The 21,939-nt window shown below is 36.0% G+C and overlaps 1 protein-coding gene across 1 annotated transcript; it reads right to left on the bottom strand.

Annotated features, from left to right (window-relative positions):
- Nucleotides 1–3,781: 3,781 nt before the first annotated feature.
- Nucleotides 3,782–20,266, bottom strand: FASN3 (Fatty acid synthase 3). Its single transcript, XM_073992214.1, has 9 exons — nucleotides 19,939–20,266; nucleotides 17,452–17,969; nucleotides 9,000–10,817; nucleotides 8,512–8,935; nucleotides 7,161–8,444; nucleotides 6,490–7,102; nucleotides 6,157–6,431; nucleotides 5,749–6,098; nucleotides 3,782–5,676 (listed from the first exon to the last, which is right to left on the bottom strand). The coding sequence occupies exons 1-9, from the start codon at nucleotides 20,104–20,106 to the stop codon at nucleotides 3,906–3,908; spliced, it is 7,221 nt and encodes a 2,406-aa protein (XP_073848315.1). The 5' UTR covers nucleotides 20,107–20,266; the 3' UTR covers nucleotides 3,782–3,905.
- Between the last annotated feature and the right edge of the window lie 1,673 nt (nucleotides 20,267–21,939).

A 21,939-nucleotide genomic window follows, 5' to 3' on the forward strand; every position in this document is an offset into this window, starting at 1 on the left:
TTTTCTTACTTGTTTTATATTTTCTTTGACAAATTATCAATAAGAAATGTACAGTCGGACCTCGATTATCCGTTATGGTCGGGACCGGAGGCATTACGGATAATGGAGGCAATGCTTTTATGCAGTTATTGAACATATTTTTAAATAAAAATGGCATAATATTGTACAATAATATGAAAATCTGGAATTTTTATTAAATTTGTTACGGTAATCCACCAAATTTTAGAAGGATACATAATATCATCATCAGATTCATCTGAATTGGCTTTGTCCCATAGTTTTGGTGATACTACAAATACACAAATTGTGTAATACGGGAGAATCTCCAGTTTTCGTTTGTTTGCTTAATCAAATTAATTGCAAAGTGTGTTTTTGCTCCCGGGTAATGAAGTTTATAACAAAAAATAGAAGAAATGGAAAAAAGTCCAACACTTCTTTTCTATCACGGATAATGGAGGTTTCCGGATAATCGATTCACGGATAATCGAGGTTCAACTGTAATTTGAATTAGAAGCACAGAAAAACTTTGAACAAAGCTTTTTTTAGCACTTATTAATACAGGGTGTTTTATTTTACAGATTAGAACGTCCTGTTTATAGTTTTGGCGACTGTTATTCAAATATTAGGAAATTTTGTAGGAGCGAAATCAAAACACGTCCACACACTTTTAATCACGCTACAGAGCGCAATTTTGATCCGATCGTCACCAAATTTTGGGTGTTGATGAGGATCCCGGAGGTGAAGAAGCCTATTTATTTTGGTGATGGTCGGATAATATTCAGGTGTCGGAATGGGCAAAAAACTTATTTGGAGAAAAAGTGAACGTTTTATTTCAAAGCGAATATCTCCGTTTCTATAATGGGTATATCAAAAGCAAAACCTGACAAGGAAAGTAGAAAATATCACGACAAATTACGGAGATATTGCAATAGTCGGTAATACATCCCGTTTTTAAATTTTTTTGTAATCACGCTACAGGTCGCAATTTTGATCGTATCGTCACGATATTTTTGCGGTTAATGGGGGTCACACAGAGGAAGAAGCCTACTAATTTTGGTGATGATGGGATATTATTCAGGGATTGGAATGGCCAAAAAACTTGGAGAAAAGGTCAACGTTTTATTTCAAAGCGAATATCTCTGCTTCTGTAAGAGGTATATCAAAAGCAAAACCTGACAAGGAAAGAAGAAAATATCACCTTTACAACGATGTAAAGTATGTAAAGTATAGGTGGTCAAACAACCGAGATATCACAATAGTCGGTAATGCATCCCTTTTTCCAGTTTTTGTGCAATCACACTGCAGGTCGGAATTTTGATCCGATCCTCACGAAATTTTGGCGGTTGATTAAGGGCTCACAGAGAAAAAAGTCTGTTGATGTTGGTGACGGTCGGATAATATTCAGAGGTCGGAATGGGCAAAAACGTGTGTGGAGAAAATTCAAAGTTTTATTCTTTCGCGAATATCTCGGCTTTAGTAGGGGTATTCCAACGGCAAAGTCTGTCAATGGAGTAAGAAAAGATAACCTTTACATTGATGCAAAGTAGGCGTAGAAATCGCAATAGTCAGTAATACATCCCATATTTCCATTTTTATACCCTACACTAGGGTTATAACTTTTTTGCAATTTTTGCAAATATCAAAAATACCCCCGCATAGCCGTTTAGAGAATGAAAAACTACTATGAAATACGATGTCATGTTTTCTCTATCGCGAAAAAAGTTTCCGCACCAAATACATTGAAGTTCAGTAATGCATTATTTAATTGTATTTATTATGGTGACATATACGCTTTTCGTAATAACTTATTAATAGTTTTAATCTAATTTAAAACCAATATCAAACCATTCCGGACCAATTTTTTATCAAAGCGCGACATTTCAGAGCAATGACCCTTTGACAATATTGTAATTTTTTGTTTTTCTTCATAAACTCGCGAATTTTATGTTTGTATTTATTATACCCATCGGACAAGACAATATGTGGTCATTTGCAACGAATTCGCGAAAGATACAGGCTGTTTTTAATGACTTTGCCTGTGAGAATTGTATTTGTTTCCTATAAATATTTATTCAAACAAAACAGATTTAAATTTTTAAATAGAAAAAAATTTCAAAAGGGCTTTAGTAATCGCAGTTGGTGCGGAAACTTTTTTCACCGAATGGAACTAAAACACGCTTTTTCGTTATCAGGACAATATTCCGCACATGGTACTGACGTGCTATTTTTTGGTTTATAGCCCTACCCTACACCACTATGTGGGAAGGGTATTATAAGTTGCTTTGATTGATTGTCTCGACGAGCTGAGTCGATCTGGCTATGTCTGTCCATCTAAACCTTGTAATCACGCTACAGTCGCAATTTGGATCGGATCGTCACGAAATTTTGGGGGTTTTTTAGTATCCTACAGAGGAAGAGCCTATTGATTTTGGTGATGGTCGGATAATATTTGGAGAAAAAGTCAACGTCACCAAAAGCAAAACCTGCTAATGAAAGTAGAAAATATCACACTTTCAACGATGTAACGTAGATTGTCGTAGGTGGTCAAACAACGAAGATATCGCAATAGCCACTAATAGAACACAACTTTTCACTTTTGCGATTTTAACAATAATTACGAATGTCACAGCTTTGGTTGGGGACCTTTCAAAAGCAAAGTCTGACTATGAAAGTAGAAAATCCCATCTTTACAATGATGTAAAGCAGGTTGGCGTAGGTGGCCAAATAACGGAGATATCGCAATAGTCGGTAATACATCCCATTTTTTAATTTTTTTGTAATCACGAAATTTTGGGTGTTAATGGGGGTCCCACAAAGGAAAAAACCTATTGATTTTGGTAATGGTCGGATATTATTCAGGGGTCGGAATTTGAAAAAACACTTATTTGGAGAAAAGGTCAACGTTTTATTTCAAAGCGAATATTTCTGTTTCTGTAAGAGGTATATCAAAAGCAAAACCTGACAAGGAAAGAAGAAAATATCACCTTTACAACGATGTAAAGTAGGTTGTCGAAGGTTGTCAAACAACAGAGATATCGCAATAGTCGGTAATGCATCCCTTTTTCCTTTTTTGTGCAATCACACTACAGGTCGGAATTTTGATCGGATCCTCACGAAATTGTTGGGGGTTGGTGGGGGTCTCACAAATAAAGAAGACTATTAATGGTTGGCGTATATCCCACTTTTCCATTTTTTTATTTAAGTTGTACTGGCGATGTACTTAAATGCGTTTCAACAAAATTGACCTGAGCTATCCCAATTTTAATATTTTGAATTTTACCAGTCAAAAGCTTATGCACAGGGGTAGTGGTGTAGTGTATCACATAGTCGGCCCCGACCCGCCTATAGCCTTGGCTCACTTGTTTATAATGCACGAATAGGGGTACCAGAGAAGGGTACCAGAAAGGAAGAAGCACATTGAGTTTAGCGATGGTCGAATAATATTCAGGGTTCGGAATGCGCAAAAAACGTATGTGGAGAAAATTTAAAGTCTTATTCTTATGCGAATATCTCCTCTTTTACTAGGGGTATTCCAACGACAAAGCCTGTCAATGGAAGGAGAAAATATCACACTTATAATGATGCAAGACAAGTTGGCGTACATCCCACTTTTCCATTTTTTATTTGAGTTGTACTGACGATGTACATGGATGCAATTCAACAAAATTGACCTGTATTAATGTAGACATTCTGAGCATTACATAAACGCCAAATTTGGCCTTAATGCTAAAATATCAGAGTCATTGCACTTGTTTTTCGATGGAAAACTAAAAAAATTATCTTTTTCTCATATAGATATAGATTTATTTTCAAGGTATTACATTTTATTCTGATACACTATATATTAATCGAAAAAGCAATATTTTCGCACGTAAATAGATTGTTTTGATTTTCAAAATCGAATATTACACTATTTTCACTGATTTCGTATCGCGAATATAACCTTCGAAATTCTTGTCATCGTCAATTGAGGGATCAAAGTCATTTATGTATTGAGGAAGCAGTGGATTATCCAACATGGTAGTGTGATTTCCTTCGATTACCTTCACAACCACCTTATCATTGGTAATGGTATCCAGGCAATAGTTTTCATCAATATCCTGCAATGATACCTCAGCGGGTCGTATAAGCGTAATTGGCGTATTCAGCTTTTCAATTGAATCTAAATCAAATGAGCCACACATACGTATGCGTCGGAACATGGCATGCACAATGGTCTTTGAATACTCTTTGGAGTACAGGTCCTGCTGTTCAACATACTGCAAGAATTTATCCATCTTCTGTTCCAATGTTGGTAGTTGATGGAATTCTACTCCAATCGATTCTTTTAGATTATCCGGGGATATCTGAGATATTATCATAGAGAAGAGGTAATCGTAAAGTTCTAGGTCCGAAATGTCTTCGCCAATTTGAAGTCGCGTCAACTTCGTAAGGAAATGTGGTGCACCATCTATGAGCATTAATTTACCACGGAAACCAGATTTTTCCAAAAGAGCAGTCAATTTCAAAGCCACGTAAGATCCAAAGGAATAAGCGACAATGTAAAATGGCTCATTGACTTTCAACACAACCTTGATGTGTTCAAAGGCAGCTTCTGCAATGTCATCGATACTTGTCATTTCGGCATAGCTATGTAGCTGTAAAAGCAGTGCTTTCGAGTTTAGGACACTGGCTATCTTGTACCATGAATTGCCCGCAGTGCCTTCCAAACCTGGTATTATAATACATGGCGGCATTTGGAGTTTCGTTGCATTTGCCGCTGTATCCAAAGATAATGTTACTTTGTCACAGTGGGATTCGTCACCCAAGTTTCTTAGCAACATATCAATTCCTTGATTTTGACTGTCTGAAGTGAAAATCATTTTTACTGTTTCGGTGTCATCCCGTTTGCGAGCTTCGTCGAATTCCGTCAATTTTTGGAACGTCAAGGATCTTAGGTCTTGCGGTGACAGAGCCAAATCGAAGTCTCGTTCTAATGTCTGTTTGATTTCAACTGCCATTAGCGAGTCCATTCCCATCTCAGATAGCGTAGTACCCATGGAAACCGATTTTATATCACGAATACTCATTATGTTCATAACGGTTTCAACAATGCTTTCAGTACCTGACCGCGCAGATCTCTTTTCAGCCACCACCATGCTGGACACTATTGCATCAGGGGCATTAAGTAATGTATCCAATTCTTGTAAACATGATGAAATTCGTTGTTGAAGAGTGCCTCCAATTTCCATGTCAATTTTATCTTCCGCCATGTCTGCAACCAAACCCACTTCTCCAACAGCGCCCCACTGTATTGCCTTTCCTGGGTAGCCAGATTTAATACGTTGCTCTACAATTCGTTCCATAATAGAGTTGGCCATGCCATAATTGGTCTGTCCAGCATTGCCTCGACCACAGGATACACTAGAGAAAACTACAAAGTGTTCGAGTTCGGGACATTTTTCGCGAGAAAGTTCATCCAGATACTTCGTTGCCCTTGCCTTGGGTCCAAATGATTCTACAAACATCTCCCTGGTTTGGTTTTCAAAGATTCCATCACGTAAAACAACAGCCAGGTTGAAAATACCTCCGACTGGTCCCAGGTGTTCAGCTTCTGCCAGCAATTTGTCACAGCCTTCGTAAGTAGTTATATCTTCTGTGCAAACGTGAATTTCACATCCATATGTCTTCCATAATCTATAGTAGAAAAATAAGAGAATACCACGTTCTTAAACCTCCGACTGTTGGAAGTTGTCTGTCTATACTTACGCAATTCTGTATGACTGGTAATCCTTTGTCAATCCATTTCTTGAGCTCAATACAATTTTCTTGGCACCACGAGTTGCCATCCAATCTGCCAACTCAAGACCAAATCCTCCAAGACCACCAGGGATTATGTAGCTTAGATTTGGTTTGAAATACACCTGCTTCAGCACTTTAACTGGCAGTGTGTATTCGGACTCTGGATCTTCTCTTACTTGGATCAAAACTTTACCAATATGTTTGCCGCCAACCATATAACGGAATGCTTGTTCAATTTCATGAGCCGGGAATACAGTAGAGGGCAGGGGTTGAATAATGCCATTGGCAATGTCAGCATCCATTAGACTTTTCAGGTGCTACGTACAATTTAAAATATTTTATGACATGTTTTAGAACTGGCAGAGGCTTACTTACATCAATTTCCTCCTGTGGAGCAATTAATAAACGATCTGCCAAGACTGCATGGAATGTCAATTCCTTGAGGAAACAGCTCATGCCCAGTTTACTGTCATTAGCCATGTCGAATTTTCCAATCTCTAAGAAATGGCCACACTGACCTAAACAGCGAACTGAAGCCTGAAGCTTGTCTTCGGACAGGGAATTCAAGACAAAGTCTACACCTTTGCCATCAGTTTCACGTTGGATCATATCCTCAAAGGATGTATCACGAGAGTTGCCGATGTGAGATTCTGGAAAAAAAGAAAAGCTAATTTCAGTATGCTTTCATTGATTAGAGTAAAAAATAACCTTTCAGTTGGGGGAATGTGTCCAATAGGAATTTCTTCTTCTGGGGTGTACTGCAAGTAGTGAATACCTCCATGTTATAGGCTAACGCTGTACGAATAGCAGCTAGACCAATTCCTCCAGTACCGGCATGAATCAGTATAGTTTTGCCCTTTCGTATGTCAGTCGACATAAAGAATGCGTAGTAAACTGTTATGTATACCACAGGAACGGTGGCCGCTTCTTTCATGGACCAGTGTGGCGGAACTTCCCATATAAGTTTCGAAGGCTTTTCCACATAAGATCCGACACCACCCTTGACGACCATGCTCATAATACGTTTACCAGTCTTTGTATTGATTCCTGAATATTCGAAACCTAACACGCAGCTTTGGTTTATTCGATCCTGACCATAAAGCTCCACAGCAAGACGGCCCGTAGCAAGCATTATATCCCGGAAATTAATGGAAGAATAGCATATTTTAATTTCACAATCTTCAGGATTAAGGGGGCCCTCAAACCAACGCAACGATGACAAGTCACCTCGGTGTATAACATTACCAAATATGTGATCCTTTCTTGGTTCAGCTACTTCAGTCGAGCTGAGTTGAAGGTGTCGGTACGTGCCCCATTTGCCCTTCAATTGAAAAACAAAAACTAATTATATACCCAGGCAGAAAACCCACTAAACTTACATGACGATATACATTCACAGCCAAACCCAACATATACTGACCGGCATAAAAAGGATCCGAAAGACTAAATGCAGGCGCTTTCTCTTCTTCCACAAAGAAGCATGTAACTATGTTGCCATCTGGTTCTTTACGTAGGCAGTTAACAAGACCAATGAGACCATTCAAGTTCTCATTAATAGCATACAAGACAACGGGTACTTTAGCAGTCAATGCTTGCTGAACCTTTGTTAGCCAGTTAAATTCAGTATCGCTTTCAGTGATTTCCACTAAAACAGGCTCAACTACGCCTGCCTTCGGCTTATACTGTAGTAACAAAACAACTTCATCATTGTTGTCTAAAGGCATTGCAGCGATCAGATTGAATTTTTCCGGAATAACCAAGCTATCTATATTGGAAGTGGTACGTTCACGCACCACCATGTAACCGTTCTCAAGCAGGGATTTTTTTGCATCCTTGATTGTAGACTCGTTTGTTAATCCCACCAATCCTCCAACTATGATAAAGCAGCAATTACTCATTGATGACAATTTACCATCTTCCACATGTATGGATGCGTGCAAATCTGGGAATTCCCTCTTCGATAGTAGCATATAATCACCAGTTACTTGTGGCAAATCTTCAATAGACTCCAAGAAATGTGTAATCAACGGATCGCGGCCATCAGTGTCTACCTCGACAATTCTCATTTTTAATACAGGCGTATTTTCGAGTGCAATTTGTACACAAACCCGAACGGCATCGGATGCACTGAGAGCAGGCGAGGGGAAATGGGGCAGGAATTGATATTTTTCCAAAACAGGAATTCCTGGCGGACGACGACGCTGCACAGGACTTGCGTGTACACCAATAAGTTCAATGCCTCCCGAAACTATGCGATTATTTTTGGAATCGATATACACGTCAAAAACTCGATTTTCCGGGTCCATCATGTACAACATGTCGAAATGATGCCTTCCATAAATACGAAGTTTTCGAATTTGCGTTGGCAGTAGTAATGAACGGGAATCAATTCCCAATATTTGTATCTGCAACATAGCATCAATAAATGTTACCCAGTTGTACTTCCACTCGATTTTGCCGAAAAGCCCATCACCACGAGCTTGGTTTACAGCACGAAATGCGCCATTATAGTGATAACCGCGTAATCGTAGTTCTTTATAAAAGTCCTTCTGCGACATCATTGGGTAATCAGTATCCGGTAAGGTTTCAACTGGTTTAGGAATGGTTGGTCGTTCGACTTCAATAATTCTGCCCGTTACCACTAAAGTTCCAGATTCCGTGATCTTTAAGAGAAGGGAGATAAACATGTTTGCCATAATCAAAAACAATATTCAGTGCACTTATACTTACTTCGAAATTGCCAGTACCATAATGAATCATCACAACCAATTCCACGTTCTGATTTGGAGACATATGAGTAGCTCTCATAAATTTAACATCCTCAAATTCCACTGGAACGTCCATATAACTTGGACCATGGTACATGAGGGAAAAGGTTTCCCACACATACTGCAGATAGCATGTAGCAGGTATTAGAATCTTGCCATCAATTACATGACCTCCTATAAATTCTTCATCGTCACTGGACAAGCTGATCGTGTACATACGTTCGCCACTCGACTTTGTTTTCATGTTTTCATACGTTGTGACAAACCATTTTTCACTGTGGTCCCAACGGATTAGTGAACTTATACCAGGAGTACCTCGTGAAACAGGAAACTCAATCTTTGGATACAGATTATCAACCGGAAATGTTAAACCATTCGAGAAAAGTCTGAAAATAATCAAAATTCAATTAATCTCCTCTCCCATCAAAACTAACATTAATTGCAACTTACTTGCCAAGAGCTGTCAAGAAGAAGATTCCATTATTCTTATTACCTCGTTGAGTTAGAGGAATATGGACACCCGAAGGCATAGACCTCTTAAGAATAGCTTGTAGTAGACCATGTGGAGCAATTTCAATTGTTAAGGCATCCTTGGGAAGAAGGGCAAAAGTTTCTTCAAACAAAACACTGTTTAGCAAATTGTTTGTATGATATTCAGCGGAACATAAATTACGACCAGGTTGGTCCCATTCTGTTTTGGGTACACTGGAGCTAAGCCATTTTGAGCTCCTCGGCTTGGGATTGGGAATTATGTCTTTTAGATATCGCAATAAATGTGGGCCCATATGAGCAATATAACGCGAATGATATGCAATATTGGAGCATGGAACTTCTTTTGCGAAAATATCTTTAGCCTTTAGCTCGGCCACAAACTTGGTAACGTCTTCTGAGGGGCCAGAAATCGTACATGAATCGGCACCATTGTGACATGCTACCTCTATTGTTGGCGGCAGAATTCCCACAATTCTCTTATAACCAATACCTACAGCTGCCATAGAACCTTTTATTTTTTCAATTTCCAAACTGACCTTCCCGCGGTAAAATGCTGCTAAGATCATTTGTTCTGGTGTGAATCCTCCATCGGCATAACCACAGCCCAGTTCACCAACGGAATGCCCTATAATGTGGTCCGGTTCCATACCCAGGGAACGTAGCACATCGACCAATGCAATCTGGATAGCGGCAATACCCACGAATGAATGTAAAATATTTTCAAAAACAGAAGGATTTTCAGATGTCAAAATTTCAATCAGGTCCAATCCTTTTGGCAGTAGCGCAGCATGACAACGTTCGATTGACTTGCGGAAATGGGGTATGATCATTAACGAAGCTCCCATTTGTGACCATTGTGATCCCATGCCGCTGAAGACCCAAACAATGGGCCTTTGAATGCCAGAGTAGTGTTGTATATCTCTCACCTCAACAATGGGTGCCTCAAAACCATTTTTACTAAATACACCGTAGCCTCGGAACACCATTCCAGGAACATCTTCTTTTTGTATATTATGCAGCAGACCAACAAACTCGGCATCTAGTGGTCTCTTCAAAATTTCATCAAATATCACATTAACTGATTCTTCCGTTCTACCAGCCCATGTTATCAGACGTGGAATGTCGTCTTCGGGTAAGCCACAGTTCGTTTTTGATTTGTCGAAAGCTTTCAAAACAGCATGGGCATTTGCACCTCCGAAACCGAATGAGTTTACACCAATATAGGGTTTTTCTAGATCCATCACCTCGTTAACCACAATTAAACGCTTCTCGGCCAAGGCATTTATTTCTGACTTAATTTCTTCAAAGTTGATGTTAGGGGCAATTTTGCCGGTTTCAAATGCTAGACATGCCTTCACCAACGAACACATGCCAGAAGCCGGTTCCGCATGTCCGACATTCGATTTAACTGATCCAACTAACAGAGGTTCTTTACGTTGACTGCATAATACATTGTCAATGGCACGGCATTCCTCGGGATCTCCTACTACAGTACCGGTGCTGTGTGCTTCTAAATATCCCAAGTCATTGGGTGTAATATCGATTTCATTATACACTTCGCGTAATAATTGCTCTTGCACTTTGCCCGAGGGATAAGTTACACCCTCCGGTTTGAATCCATCACAGTTGGTCTTAGAATAAACAACAGTGGCATACACTCGTTTAGCATCACGTCTCCGCTGAAGGAACATACAATTTATGGCCTCCGAACGAGTGTAACCCGAAGCGTTCTTGTCAAAAGGTCGGCAATATCCATTAGGTGCCAAGACACCAAGACTGAAATTAATAAAAACAAAACAATTAAGAAAGTCATTTCTTTGTTCCAGTGGTGTCGTAAGACAAGTTATGTAAACAAGTTTTACATGACTGAAATACTCAACATTACACTGAGGTGTATTTTTCCACCGTTGAAAAATTTTACCGCACACCTTCTAAGTGCAAGTGCTAAAAGCTTTTCGTTTCTCACTAATTTTATCATCGTATTATTACGTATATATTATTTTATATCATATATAGCTCTATTTCATTTATCATAAAAATTAAAAGTGGTTTGTGCGGGATTTTGTATTTAAATGGAATATAAGTTATTTTAGTTATTAATACGCAAAAGGTCATACATTCGTGCAACAGAAAATAAATAGTTGGAAAAACAATTTTTTCATGTCATAGTATTTTTTCAATAATTTTTTTCAAAGTGGTTTGTGCGGAACCTTTTCTTTATAATAAAACTAGTGGACCCGGCGAACTTCGTCTCGCGGACGGGCATTGAAATTGATTATTTATGTTCATATATAATATAACAATCACTATCACGTTGCATAGGTCAAAAGCACATTGCAGTTAATTCTTTGATCTGATGTATTAGGACAACGTAGAATGTTTGAAGTACTAACAGGTGTTTCGAGTAATTTGTAAATTGTGCATTATGAATTCAATGTAATATTATGTGTGTTCGTTTACTTAAAATTTGTACAAATTGTTACTGGATGTTGTTCTTTTACTCTACAGTACAGTGCAAAATACCTCAGTCGATTGCAATAAGCTACTGGACTTGTACAAATTATTGAGTAAACGAACACACCTAATTTCTTGTCCTCATATACAGTTAGTCAAGTAAATTATTACAAACGATGAATTCGTAAAAATTTATATTTTTAATTAGGAATTACTACAAGAAATTCATTAAAAAATGTTGGGGTTTTTTGTGCATATCTGTTGATTTACCTGTTAAAAACAACATCAAGTCAATAAATGCAAAAATCGGTCGGAAATAACAAAAACATCGGGCAAAAAGGATATGTACCTGGTTTTTGTGGTGTCAGCTAAATAATTTCACACGGTTTGAAAGGGGATTTTCCCGCGATTTTTGAAATTAAGGATTTTTGTGACCTTTATGGTATGTAGATATGTAGATCCATAATTTTTGATCATAAATTAATTGTTGTGTGTGTAACATAGACGGTATATTCAGAAAAAGAGTAAGTCAGGTAAAAGGATTTCGGAAAATATGCTACATTTTTTGTATTACAATTATAATAATGGTGAATCCGCTAAAATCACCTCTCATAAGCTGAGAACTGCATACAACATCATATACCGCTTCGGGAGAGAAGACAGGCTCAAACTAAAGTCGTTACACGGCAGGCCCAAAATAGTAACCACACGAATTGACAGGAGAATGATTAAAGAAATTGACGAAAGAGTTTGGAGTATGTGTGTCACATGGAAAAGTCAGACTAGGTAAAAACCATTGCCCTCCAAGCACAATATAAAGAAACTATTCATTTTTTTTTGTAAAGGGATTTGATTTTTCATATTCGAACAGCTGGTGTGATACCACCACCTGGGTAATTGTGCCATGATACATACCGTAAAGTTCGGAAAACTGTCAGTTATGGTATAAGGGTTGTATATCAAGCAATGGCGTTGGTAATATCCAAGTTTTGGAGGAAACGATGACAGAGGAGGTTTATTTAGACGTTTTAAAAAATGATTTAACCAACAGCGTCAAAAAATTTGGGCCGGTTGACCCCGAAAATTCAAACAAATTGCAATAGCAGTACTACCAAGAAAAGGACCCTACGCATAAATCTTATTGATATAGGACTTGGTCGTAGTACAACTGCACCAAACTCATTGGCACCTCAGTCCAAAGTCTATATATTAAAATAAAAAATAATTTAAAAAAAATTAAGTTTCAGTGTTTTATTTAGAAATGCACTTAAAACTAAAAAATAATTTGTCGGTTAGCCTCAATAAATATATTCTTTCTCATGATAGAATCTCTCAAATTAAACGCTTGCATTTAAATTATGAATGGTGGCAAAATTAAACGGCAAGCGTTTTATTTTAGAGATTCTATCATGAGAAAGAATATATTTATTGAGGCTAAGCGACAAATTATTTTTTAGTTTTAAGTTCATTTCTAAATAAAACACTGAAACTTAATTTTTTTAAATTATTTTTTATTTTTAATGCCGAATTACAGTCCATTTGAGCAGAAAATGTAGGTTAAAATGCTTGAAATTGGGTGGTACCGTTATATGGAGGCTATATTAAACCTTTAGTGGAGAAGTTCCTGGCCTATTGAGAACTCCAAATGCCAAGTTACAGCAAAGTCGGGCTAAAAATGAAGACAAAATCCCCAAAATACCGGAAGTCGGGTGGTACTGTTATATTGGGGCTATAGGAAAAATGGACCCATATTGGTTTTGGTTTCAAAATCATGTATTCTTATCCAAATATGAAAAGTGTGCAAAGTTTTAGTTCGATTGGTCAACTGCAACCGTGTTAAAAATCAGTTACTAGATTTGAAAAGGGGGTCAAGTTAGACACCGTAAAAACACTGTAGGAATGGACCAATATTAGTTTTGATTTCATATTCATGTATTGTCATCCAAATCTGAAAAGTGTGCAATGTTTAAGTTCGATTGGTCAACTGCAACTATGTGAAAAATGAGTTACCAGATTTGAAAAGCAAAATACCGGAAATCGGGTGGTACCGTTATATGGGGGCTATAGGAAACAATAGACCCATATTGGTTTTGGTTTCATATTCATGTATTGTCATCTAAATCTAAAAAGTGTGCAAAGTTTTAGTTCGATTGGTCAACTGCAACCTTGTTAAAAATCAGTTACCAGATTTGAAAAGGGGGTCAAGTTAGACACCGTAAAAACACTGTAAGAATGGACCAATATTAGTTTTGATTTCATATTCATGTATTGTCATCCAAATCTAAAAAGTGTGCAAATTTTAAGTTCAATTGGTCAACTGCAACTATGTGAAAAATGAGTTACCAGTAAAAAAGTCGGGAATAGGTCGCACACTAACAGGAGAGACTAAACAAAATGCATGGCGGAAAATACCATTGGAATATGACATTCCGAAACTTATTTATTAAATTCAGAGACGTTAACATGCTGTTATTGATGCCCATGGTGGGCATACGAAATATTAGAACCAGCTTTTCGAAAACTACCGTGAAAAACTGAAAAGTTGTAAATTTTGCAATTCTTTACTTGACAACAATGAGTTGTTCTTCTTTTGTTAATTTTAAGAAAACTTTTCGCGAAATTTTGTTTTATTTTATTAAATTTTATATTATTTTATTAATAAACATGTGTACCAATTAAACTTTTAACAAAAATATTAATAATGGTATTTATTTATACCAATAAAATTATGTTTTATTTAAAATTTTGTAATAATATTGGTTTTGCAATAATTAAGTTGACTAACTGTATTTAAGTAAATAAAAGATACTCAAGTACCACGCTGAGATTATGAAAAGTTTTCGGAAACAATATTTATTCATTTTTTGTGTCGAAAGAAGATGTTTTATTCAATACCGAATATACATTGTCCGATATTCTGTAGTTGTATTGTTAAAGCTGCGAAAACTTTTGTATTTGTTCTTCGCAAACCTTTTACTCAGACTGGACTGGAGTATGGAACAACATAAAAGACAATTTTGTCATTACTTACAGTTACAACTAGGGTTTCGGAGTCGAGGTATTTTTGGCTCGACTCCGACTCCAGGCGAGTTTTTTCACGACTCCGACTCCGACTCCGGGTCGACTCCGAGAGTGAATTCCTATACCACTAAGAATGAATTAAATATGCACAATTTTTTTACTTTTTTCTATATTTTGGCATATATAGGCTAATGTGTTAGTTTTTCCTTACATATTCATTAGAAAGGTCATTCGTTCGAATACATTCGAACATATCAATACTGTTTCTGCCGAATCTTACATTGAAAAATAGCAAAGTTAGAAAGTTTTTGTCGGTTTTCCTTTTTTGCACGTGTATATTCTGGACGGAATTCTTCCGCGTGAGAAAATCTTTAAGCTTTCAAAATATGTGCAAATGATGGGGCAATACAAATCCTAAGGACGTCATGCAATAAAAACTATAAGCAATTCACGACCAAGTTTCAAACTGGATGTAAGCCAACATTTTAGTGTGCTTAGCCTTAAAAGGAGACTCCCAGTTGTAAAGCTCAATAAAAGCCATTTTTCATGATTTTTTCCGAGAAAACTACGTAACTTTTTGGCAGATTTTTTTTCTTCATCTGAAAGGGAAAAATATTACGAAGTTTTGAGGCCGTCTACGAACCCCTGTTTTCATTAAAGCATTTTTCGGTGCCAACTCTATCTCTAAAACTAATAAACCAATAGTCATATATTTTTGTGGCCGATTTCGAGAATAACACAGTTTATATACTGCATACAAAATAAAATAAATTGTTCCCATCCAACGCTCATACTGAGGCAATATTGTTCCGATCGACTTAAAAATTTAACCACATATTCTATGCTATTTATACTTTCTACTTTTTTCTGAAATTTATGAATAGCGATCACCCCTTAAACTAAAATTCAGAGCTCACATTTTGAACTTTGGTGTGGAGTGGATAATTTTATTGAAATATTTGAGATATATTGTGTACACCACTGAAAAACTAGCAAACTATGAGATTTCGTGCATGAAAATATTCTACAAAAATGTTGCTAGGAAAATTTTATGAATGAATCTGTCGTTGACCAACAACGAATTTATGATGCCCTAATTCTTAACAATCCGAATATCATATATAGTTAATAGATTATGCGAAATGTACCAAAATACATAAACATAAGGTTTTGTGAGAAAGTAACGGGTAAAACTGATAAAGGACAACGAAAACGTGATAATATCGATTTCTTGGAAATGGGAAACCTACATATAATTTTCGGTGGAACATTTTTGTAGAAAATTTCATTTTGTTTTACTTTTTGAGTTCAAAAACAAAAAGTACATGGAAGCAACTGAGCTAGAAGGACAGCATATTCAACAGAAATGTTCCTCATTCTATTTAACTGAAAACATGTAATCTAAAAATGATGAAACAATATCTCCAAACAGATATAAAGCTAGTTTCTCGATGGTTGATGGTGGTCAATCAAAAAAAAAAAAGAACATTATGTCATGACTATGGGATCCTTTGGGTTTTTAAATTGGGGCTTTCATTCCATTTTGTGTCACAGGGTATTCAGTAAAATTTCCCATAGAGACCACAATGTCTTAAATAGAAAAAATAAAATGAGAATACCAATAAACCTTTGTGAGAAGACCAGTAAGACTTCTGACGAAAGAGGTTAAAGGACCAATCTTAATCCGATTGTCATAGAACTTTTGTTTGCAAAAATGCAACGAATCAATTGGATCAACAAAATTGGACTACACTTCAGAGGATAGTAAATATCCTGTGAGTTGTCCTTTAACTTAGTATAATATATAACTTGCATACATATATATTTTCTTATACCTTTCTTTTAAAATAAATAATGATTTTTAAAAAATGTTCTTGTTCCAAATTTAATGTTATATTTCTATAACGTGGAAAAAAATTTGCCCGGAGTCCAAAGAAATGTGTGGAGACAATTAATTTTCTTAAATAATTATTTTGCAAATTTTTGTGGATTTTTTCCCGATTTTTTAGGTTTTATCCTTTTCTGCCATGATCTGTTCAGCCGTTCTTGAGTTATAAGCGTAGTAACTATCATCATCCTTTTATATATATATATATATATATATATGTAGATAGAATGAATGTTATTTTAGGCATTAATAGGCAAAAGTTCATTCATTCTCAGTACAGGAAATCATTTTTGAGAAAAAATGCCAGCCGATCTTCAAGAATCTACTATATTTTAAATGACTACCAATGGAATAAATTTGAGGGGTAGAAGTTCCAAAAAATTTTTGTTTTGTTTTTTTGGGGCAGTTTAATGTACATTGTCCAATTTCAATGAAATTTGAGATGTGTGTTGGAATTTGGTCCACAAATAAATTGGGCAAATTATATGGAAATCGGTTCAGATTCGGATATTGCTCCCATATTTGGTCCACTAACCTCTATATGTATGCCCAATTTCGATGAAATTTGGAATGGCTGATGGAATTCGGACTAGAAGTAAATTTGCCAAATATTATGCAAATCTGTGCAAATTTTGATATAGCTCACATATATATTTTCGGCCGATTTCATTATTTGATGCACCAATCACGAAATTTGGCAGATATTTTGATAAAATTTGAAAAATGTGACCCAATTTGGCCTAGGAAAAATTTTGCCAATTTATATTGAAGTGGGGTGTAGGTTATCAAACAGTTGGTAGACACAAAGTCCGACTTGTTTGATTGTTTTCTTCTTTTTAGTGGATTCCTCGTAAAAACATTTGACAGCAAGAGAAGCATGGGGTTCGACATCACGTTCTGTGTCTCCTTGGTAGTTAGCCTTGGCGAAAGGAATAAATATATACATTTTGTAATGAAATTTTTGCCGAATTTGTATACTTATGATCTTTAATTATTTTATTAAGACATTGCGTCTTTCGCAACATAATTACATATAGGTAATCTTACCGTGCAAACTGAAGGGTCACATATGGATGCAGCAACAGATTGGAACCTCCTATAATGGCAGCGTCTATTTCACCACTTCTAAGGGCACTAAATGCACAATCGAGTGCGTACATCGCACTGGAACAAGCTGTATCGACAAGGAACGATGGTCCCTGTAATCCAAGACTGTACGATATACGATTCGCCATCATAGCTCGACTACAGCCTGTGATACCAAAACCGCCCGATGAAACTTTTTCATAAAACCATGTTTTTTCAGATTCTGAAATGCATGCTCCGATAAACACTCCAGTTCTAGAACCACGTAAGGTTTTCGGGTTTATTCCGGCATCAATAACAGTTTCATAAGCAGTTTCAATTAAAATTCTTGTTTGAGGATCCATTGTATGACTCTGCTTGAAATGTACTCCGAAAAAGGTTGCATCAAACTTGTCTAAGTTGTAAATTTTTCCAGAGCGTTTTGGAATTTCAGGATTGAAGTGACGCCAGCGACGCTCATCATCGTCAACCATATCAATCTAAAAGAAAAACAAATATTGACTTAATTTCAAAATCGATATACATATATGTATGTGTGTTTGTAATAACAAACGGCGTTAAGTTCAGCCCGGCCGAACTTGTTATACCCTCCACCACGAGTTGTATTGAAGTAAAACTGAATACTTAGTTTGCTTTCGACTTTATACCAAATTCAATTTACCGAAATTCGGAAGGTACCGTTCTATGGGCGCTATATAAAGGCGTGGACCTTCATGGTGGAAAGTTCTGCACCACCAACGAATACTAAATAACAAATTTCAGCCATTTCGATTCAAATTACTAAAAATCGGGAGGTACCGTTCTATGGGGGCTATATGAAGGCGTGGAACTATACCGATAAATTTCATATGGAAAGTTTTATACCCCAAATGAAGACTAAATACTAAATGTTAGCCATTTTGGAGGAATATTGAGGCCACAGCCGTCAAAATACCAAAAATCGGGAGGTACCGTTCTATGGGGGCTATATGAAGTCGTGGACCTATACCGACAAAATTCTGGGGAAAAGCTTTACACTCCCAACGAAGACAAAGTATCATGTTTAAGCCATTTCGGTGTGATAATGAAGCTAAAACCTTTAAAATACCGAAAATCTGGAGATAGCGTTCTATGGGGGATATATCAAAACATGGACCGATATAGCCCAATTGCAATATCAAACATACTAGGAGTAATAGAAACTTCTATACCAAATTACAGAGCTTACACATTGCGAGCTGTATCTTGATTTCAACAGATGGACGGACGAACAACATCAACGAACAACAACAAAAGACAACATTGTTGTTCTAGAAAATGAAATGTCACGGAATATATCTAATAATAGGGTCTTTCTAAAAATGTTCCCACTAAAAGCATAAACACATTTCGAAAATCCGCTAAAATGGAACAGATTTACATCAGGCAATTTTCCTTGCGGCAATTGTCAGTTTATTGGTGCGAAATGGTGTTGAGAGGCAAACGGTTACCATATGCCTCACCTTCGAACTGACAATTGCCGCAAGGAAAATTGCCTAATATAAATATGGACATAGACAGAGAAATTGTAATGTGCTTTTTTTCTAGGGGTCACCCTTACGGAAACTGCACAGTCTTTTCACTCAATTGCACAATGTTTTGGGGTAAATTGTAGGATTTTGTTGTCTTTTACCAGAATAAATAATTAAAAAAATTGTAGTTATTGCATATACAAATGAATTGTATAGACAAAAAAAATGTTCTCACCAATGTTGTTAAAATTGAGTTTGTTGGCAGAATAACTCAATTAAAAATGTCAATAACAATTTTGAGTTTTTTCTGTTTGAGGCGGTTGACAGCACATAACATGAGCATTTCTTTGTCTATACGATAATTTGTCTATGGTTATTGACATTTTAAAAAATTGAGTGCACAGGTAACTTACTCAGTTCACACTCAATGAGACAATTTTAGTGAGTGGATTTCTTCGTCTATAATTTTTGTAGTATACTTTTGGATGCAACAATTTGAGCATATAAACACTAATATAAAAGTCTAGCTGAATAATTATTTTTCTATTGGACACGATATGCACATATAAGCCACTCATAATACATGAGCCCCACTGGAGGAACTCAGGTTTTGCAACACTCCGATTTTTTTTTTTTAATTTTTTGTCCAGGGGTCACTTTTTTGGGAATGGATACAAATCGAAATTCGGAACACTTACATCTGTTTCCAAATACATTTTGTAGGTGGTTTAATGGTTAGTGTTTTGAGTAATTGATATTTTCACAATTGATGCAAGAACACAATTACGTATATCGCTTCTTAATCAAATCTCTTATAATGGAAATGTTTTATAACGAAGAAAACTTTAACAACACCTTATTTTACACAAAAACTTTAGATGCTTGACATGTTATTAAATTGTTAATTTTAGTTGGTACCCTTTTGGGAGAATATTTTATTTTAAACATAGACACACACCTTATTGTAGAGACAATGTTCATACTCCGCAACATTATGACAATTAGGAAACTTTCCAGCCATGCCCGATATAACGATATCATCTCCATCCGTTTCAGGGTAAATGCGAGATAATTTCGATTTCGAAGTTACGGCGGATTCTTTTCCCAATATTGTTACATTCGACATGTTTATATACGCTTCCTTTAAGGTTCCTATTGAAGTTTTGATACGAATTTGCTTTAAAAAGTTTAAGGTATTGTTGAAGCACTAAAAAGTTGTTCCAAATATACAAGTTTACGACGCGTAATCCAAGTAGTACGAACGAATTGCCTATGAAACTGCAATTGGAATTATGGCACCGAGTAAGCACTTTTATAATCTCCCTCAAGCTAATTCAAATTTCCGAATTTTTTAGGCTTTCTTTCAAAAACATTTCTTTAATGGAAATCGTGTTATAATTAGGTATAAATTATGCAACGATTAAAAGTTAAATAACCCTAGTACGCAATTATATCGATTCATTTGTCCAGTGCGAACGTTGATAGCAATTGACCCCCGTATGTACTACAGTGAAAATAATTATTCAAATTCGATTTTATGTAATAAGCATTTTAGTTTGTGTGCACAAAGTATCGACTTCTATTAAATTTAAAAACACTAGCAAAATGCCCGCTACTTATTATGCGGAAAGGAATAATATTCAAATAAACAATATTTAATATGAAAATGATTAACAGTGAAAATTTTAATGTACTAATAACCTATTTTAATTGATATTTAAGCTCTGTTCCTTTACTTGCGCGAAACTTCAAGTTTTACCTCTTTTTCGGAATTTGTGATATCAAAATGTAGAAAACCTTTATTCAAAAAATGTTACTTAATGTGCATGCTTTAACGTGGCCCATATATCGGATAATTTTTGATACATTTTAATTTAAACCTTTTTGTCCTCAGGGTGTAAAAATCTTTCTGTAAAACAATAGTCGCATAGATCTCCATTTTCATATGAACGTACTAAAACGTTCAAAATAAAAAAAAATACAATTGAATTTTCGATTTCAATGCATTTTTTAGAAACCGACTTCGCGTTAACATAAAACCTATAGTACACTATTCAGTACAGTTTTTCAAATCCAGCTCCTTAACTCAAATTTTACAGTTTTAGCTCTACATGTTCACCCAGTGCCAATGATATTACATGTAGAAACGTTTCATACATTTTAAAGGCGAATTTTCATAAACATTCTGAACCAATCTCATCAGTAGTCCTCATAACAAATATGATTTATCGGTTCACTTAATACTAGGTCCAGTTTACCAGTTTAGTATTACTTAATACTTCTAGTACACTTAGTACACTAGTACGCTACTTGAATCTGACAAATAAATATTAATATTTTTTAGTCCAGTACTAAATTTATTGCACTTCAGTACATTTCGCACACTTATTATATAATTCCAGCTTCATTGCTGCACCCAATACCAAATTTAGTACTATTTTGTACTTTTCGTATTTCCAACACCACCACAATAACTCAGCACACATCGCATAAAACCTATAGTACACTATTCAGTACAGTTTTTCAAATCCAGCTCCTTAACTCAAATTTTACAGTTTTAGCTCTACATGTTCACCCAGTGCCAATGATATTACATGTAGAAACGTTTCATACATTTTAAAGGCGAATTTTCATAAACATTCTGAACCAATCTCATCAGTAGTCCTCATAACAAATATGATTTATCGGTTCACTTAATACTAGGTCCAGTTTACCAGTTTAGTATTACTTAATACTTCTAGTACACTTAGTACACTAGTACGCTACTTGAATCTGACAAATAAATATTAATATTTTTTAGTCCAGTACTAAATTTATTGCACTTCAGTACATTTCGCACACTTATTATATAATTCCAGCTTCATTGCTGCACCCAATACCAAATTTAGTACTATTTTGTACTTTTCGTATTTCCAACACCACCACAATAACTCAGCACACATCGACTACATACCTAATT

This window comes from Musca autumnalis, unplaced genomic scaffold (genome assembly GCF_047663935.1).
Source record: "Musca autumnalis isolate F117 unplaced genomic scaffold, ASM4766393v1 scaffold_1, whole genome shotgun sequence".
Lineage (NCBI taxonomy): Eukaryota > Metazoa > Arthropoda > Insecta > Diptera > Muscidae > Musca > Musca autumnalis.

What these genes read in the sequence shown, in the direction of transcription:
- FASN3 (XM_073992214.1), bottom strand. Translation starts at nt 20,106, where the DNA reads ATGTCGAATGTAACAATATTGGGAAAAGAATCCGCCGTAACTTCGAAA. An exon ending in AACATTGTCTCTACAATAAG is followed by an intron (nt 17,970 to 19,938) that starts GTGTGTGTCTAT and finishes TTTTTCTTTTAG; the next exon opens with ATTGATATGGTTGACGATGA. An exon ending in ATGGTACTGGCAATTTCGAA is followed by an intron (nt 8,445 to 8,511) that starts GTAAGTATAAGT and finishes CTTCTCTTAAAG; the next exon opens with ATCACGGAATCTGGAACTTT.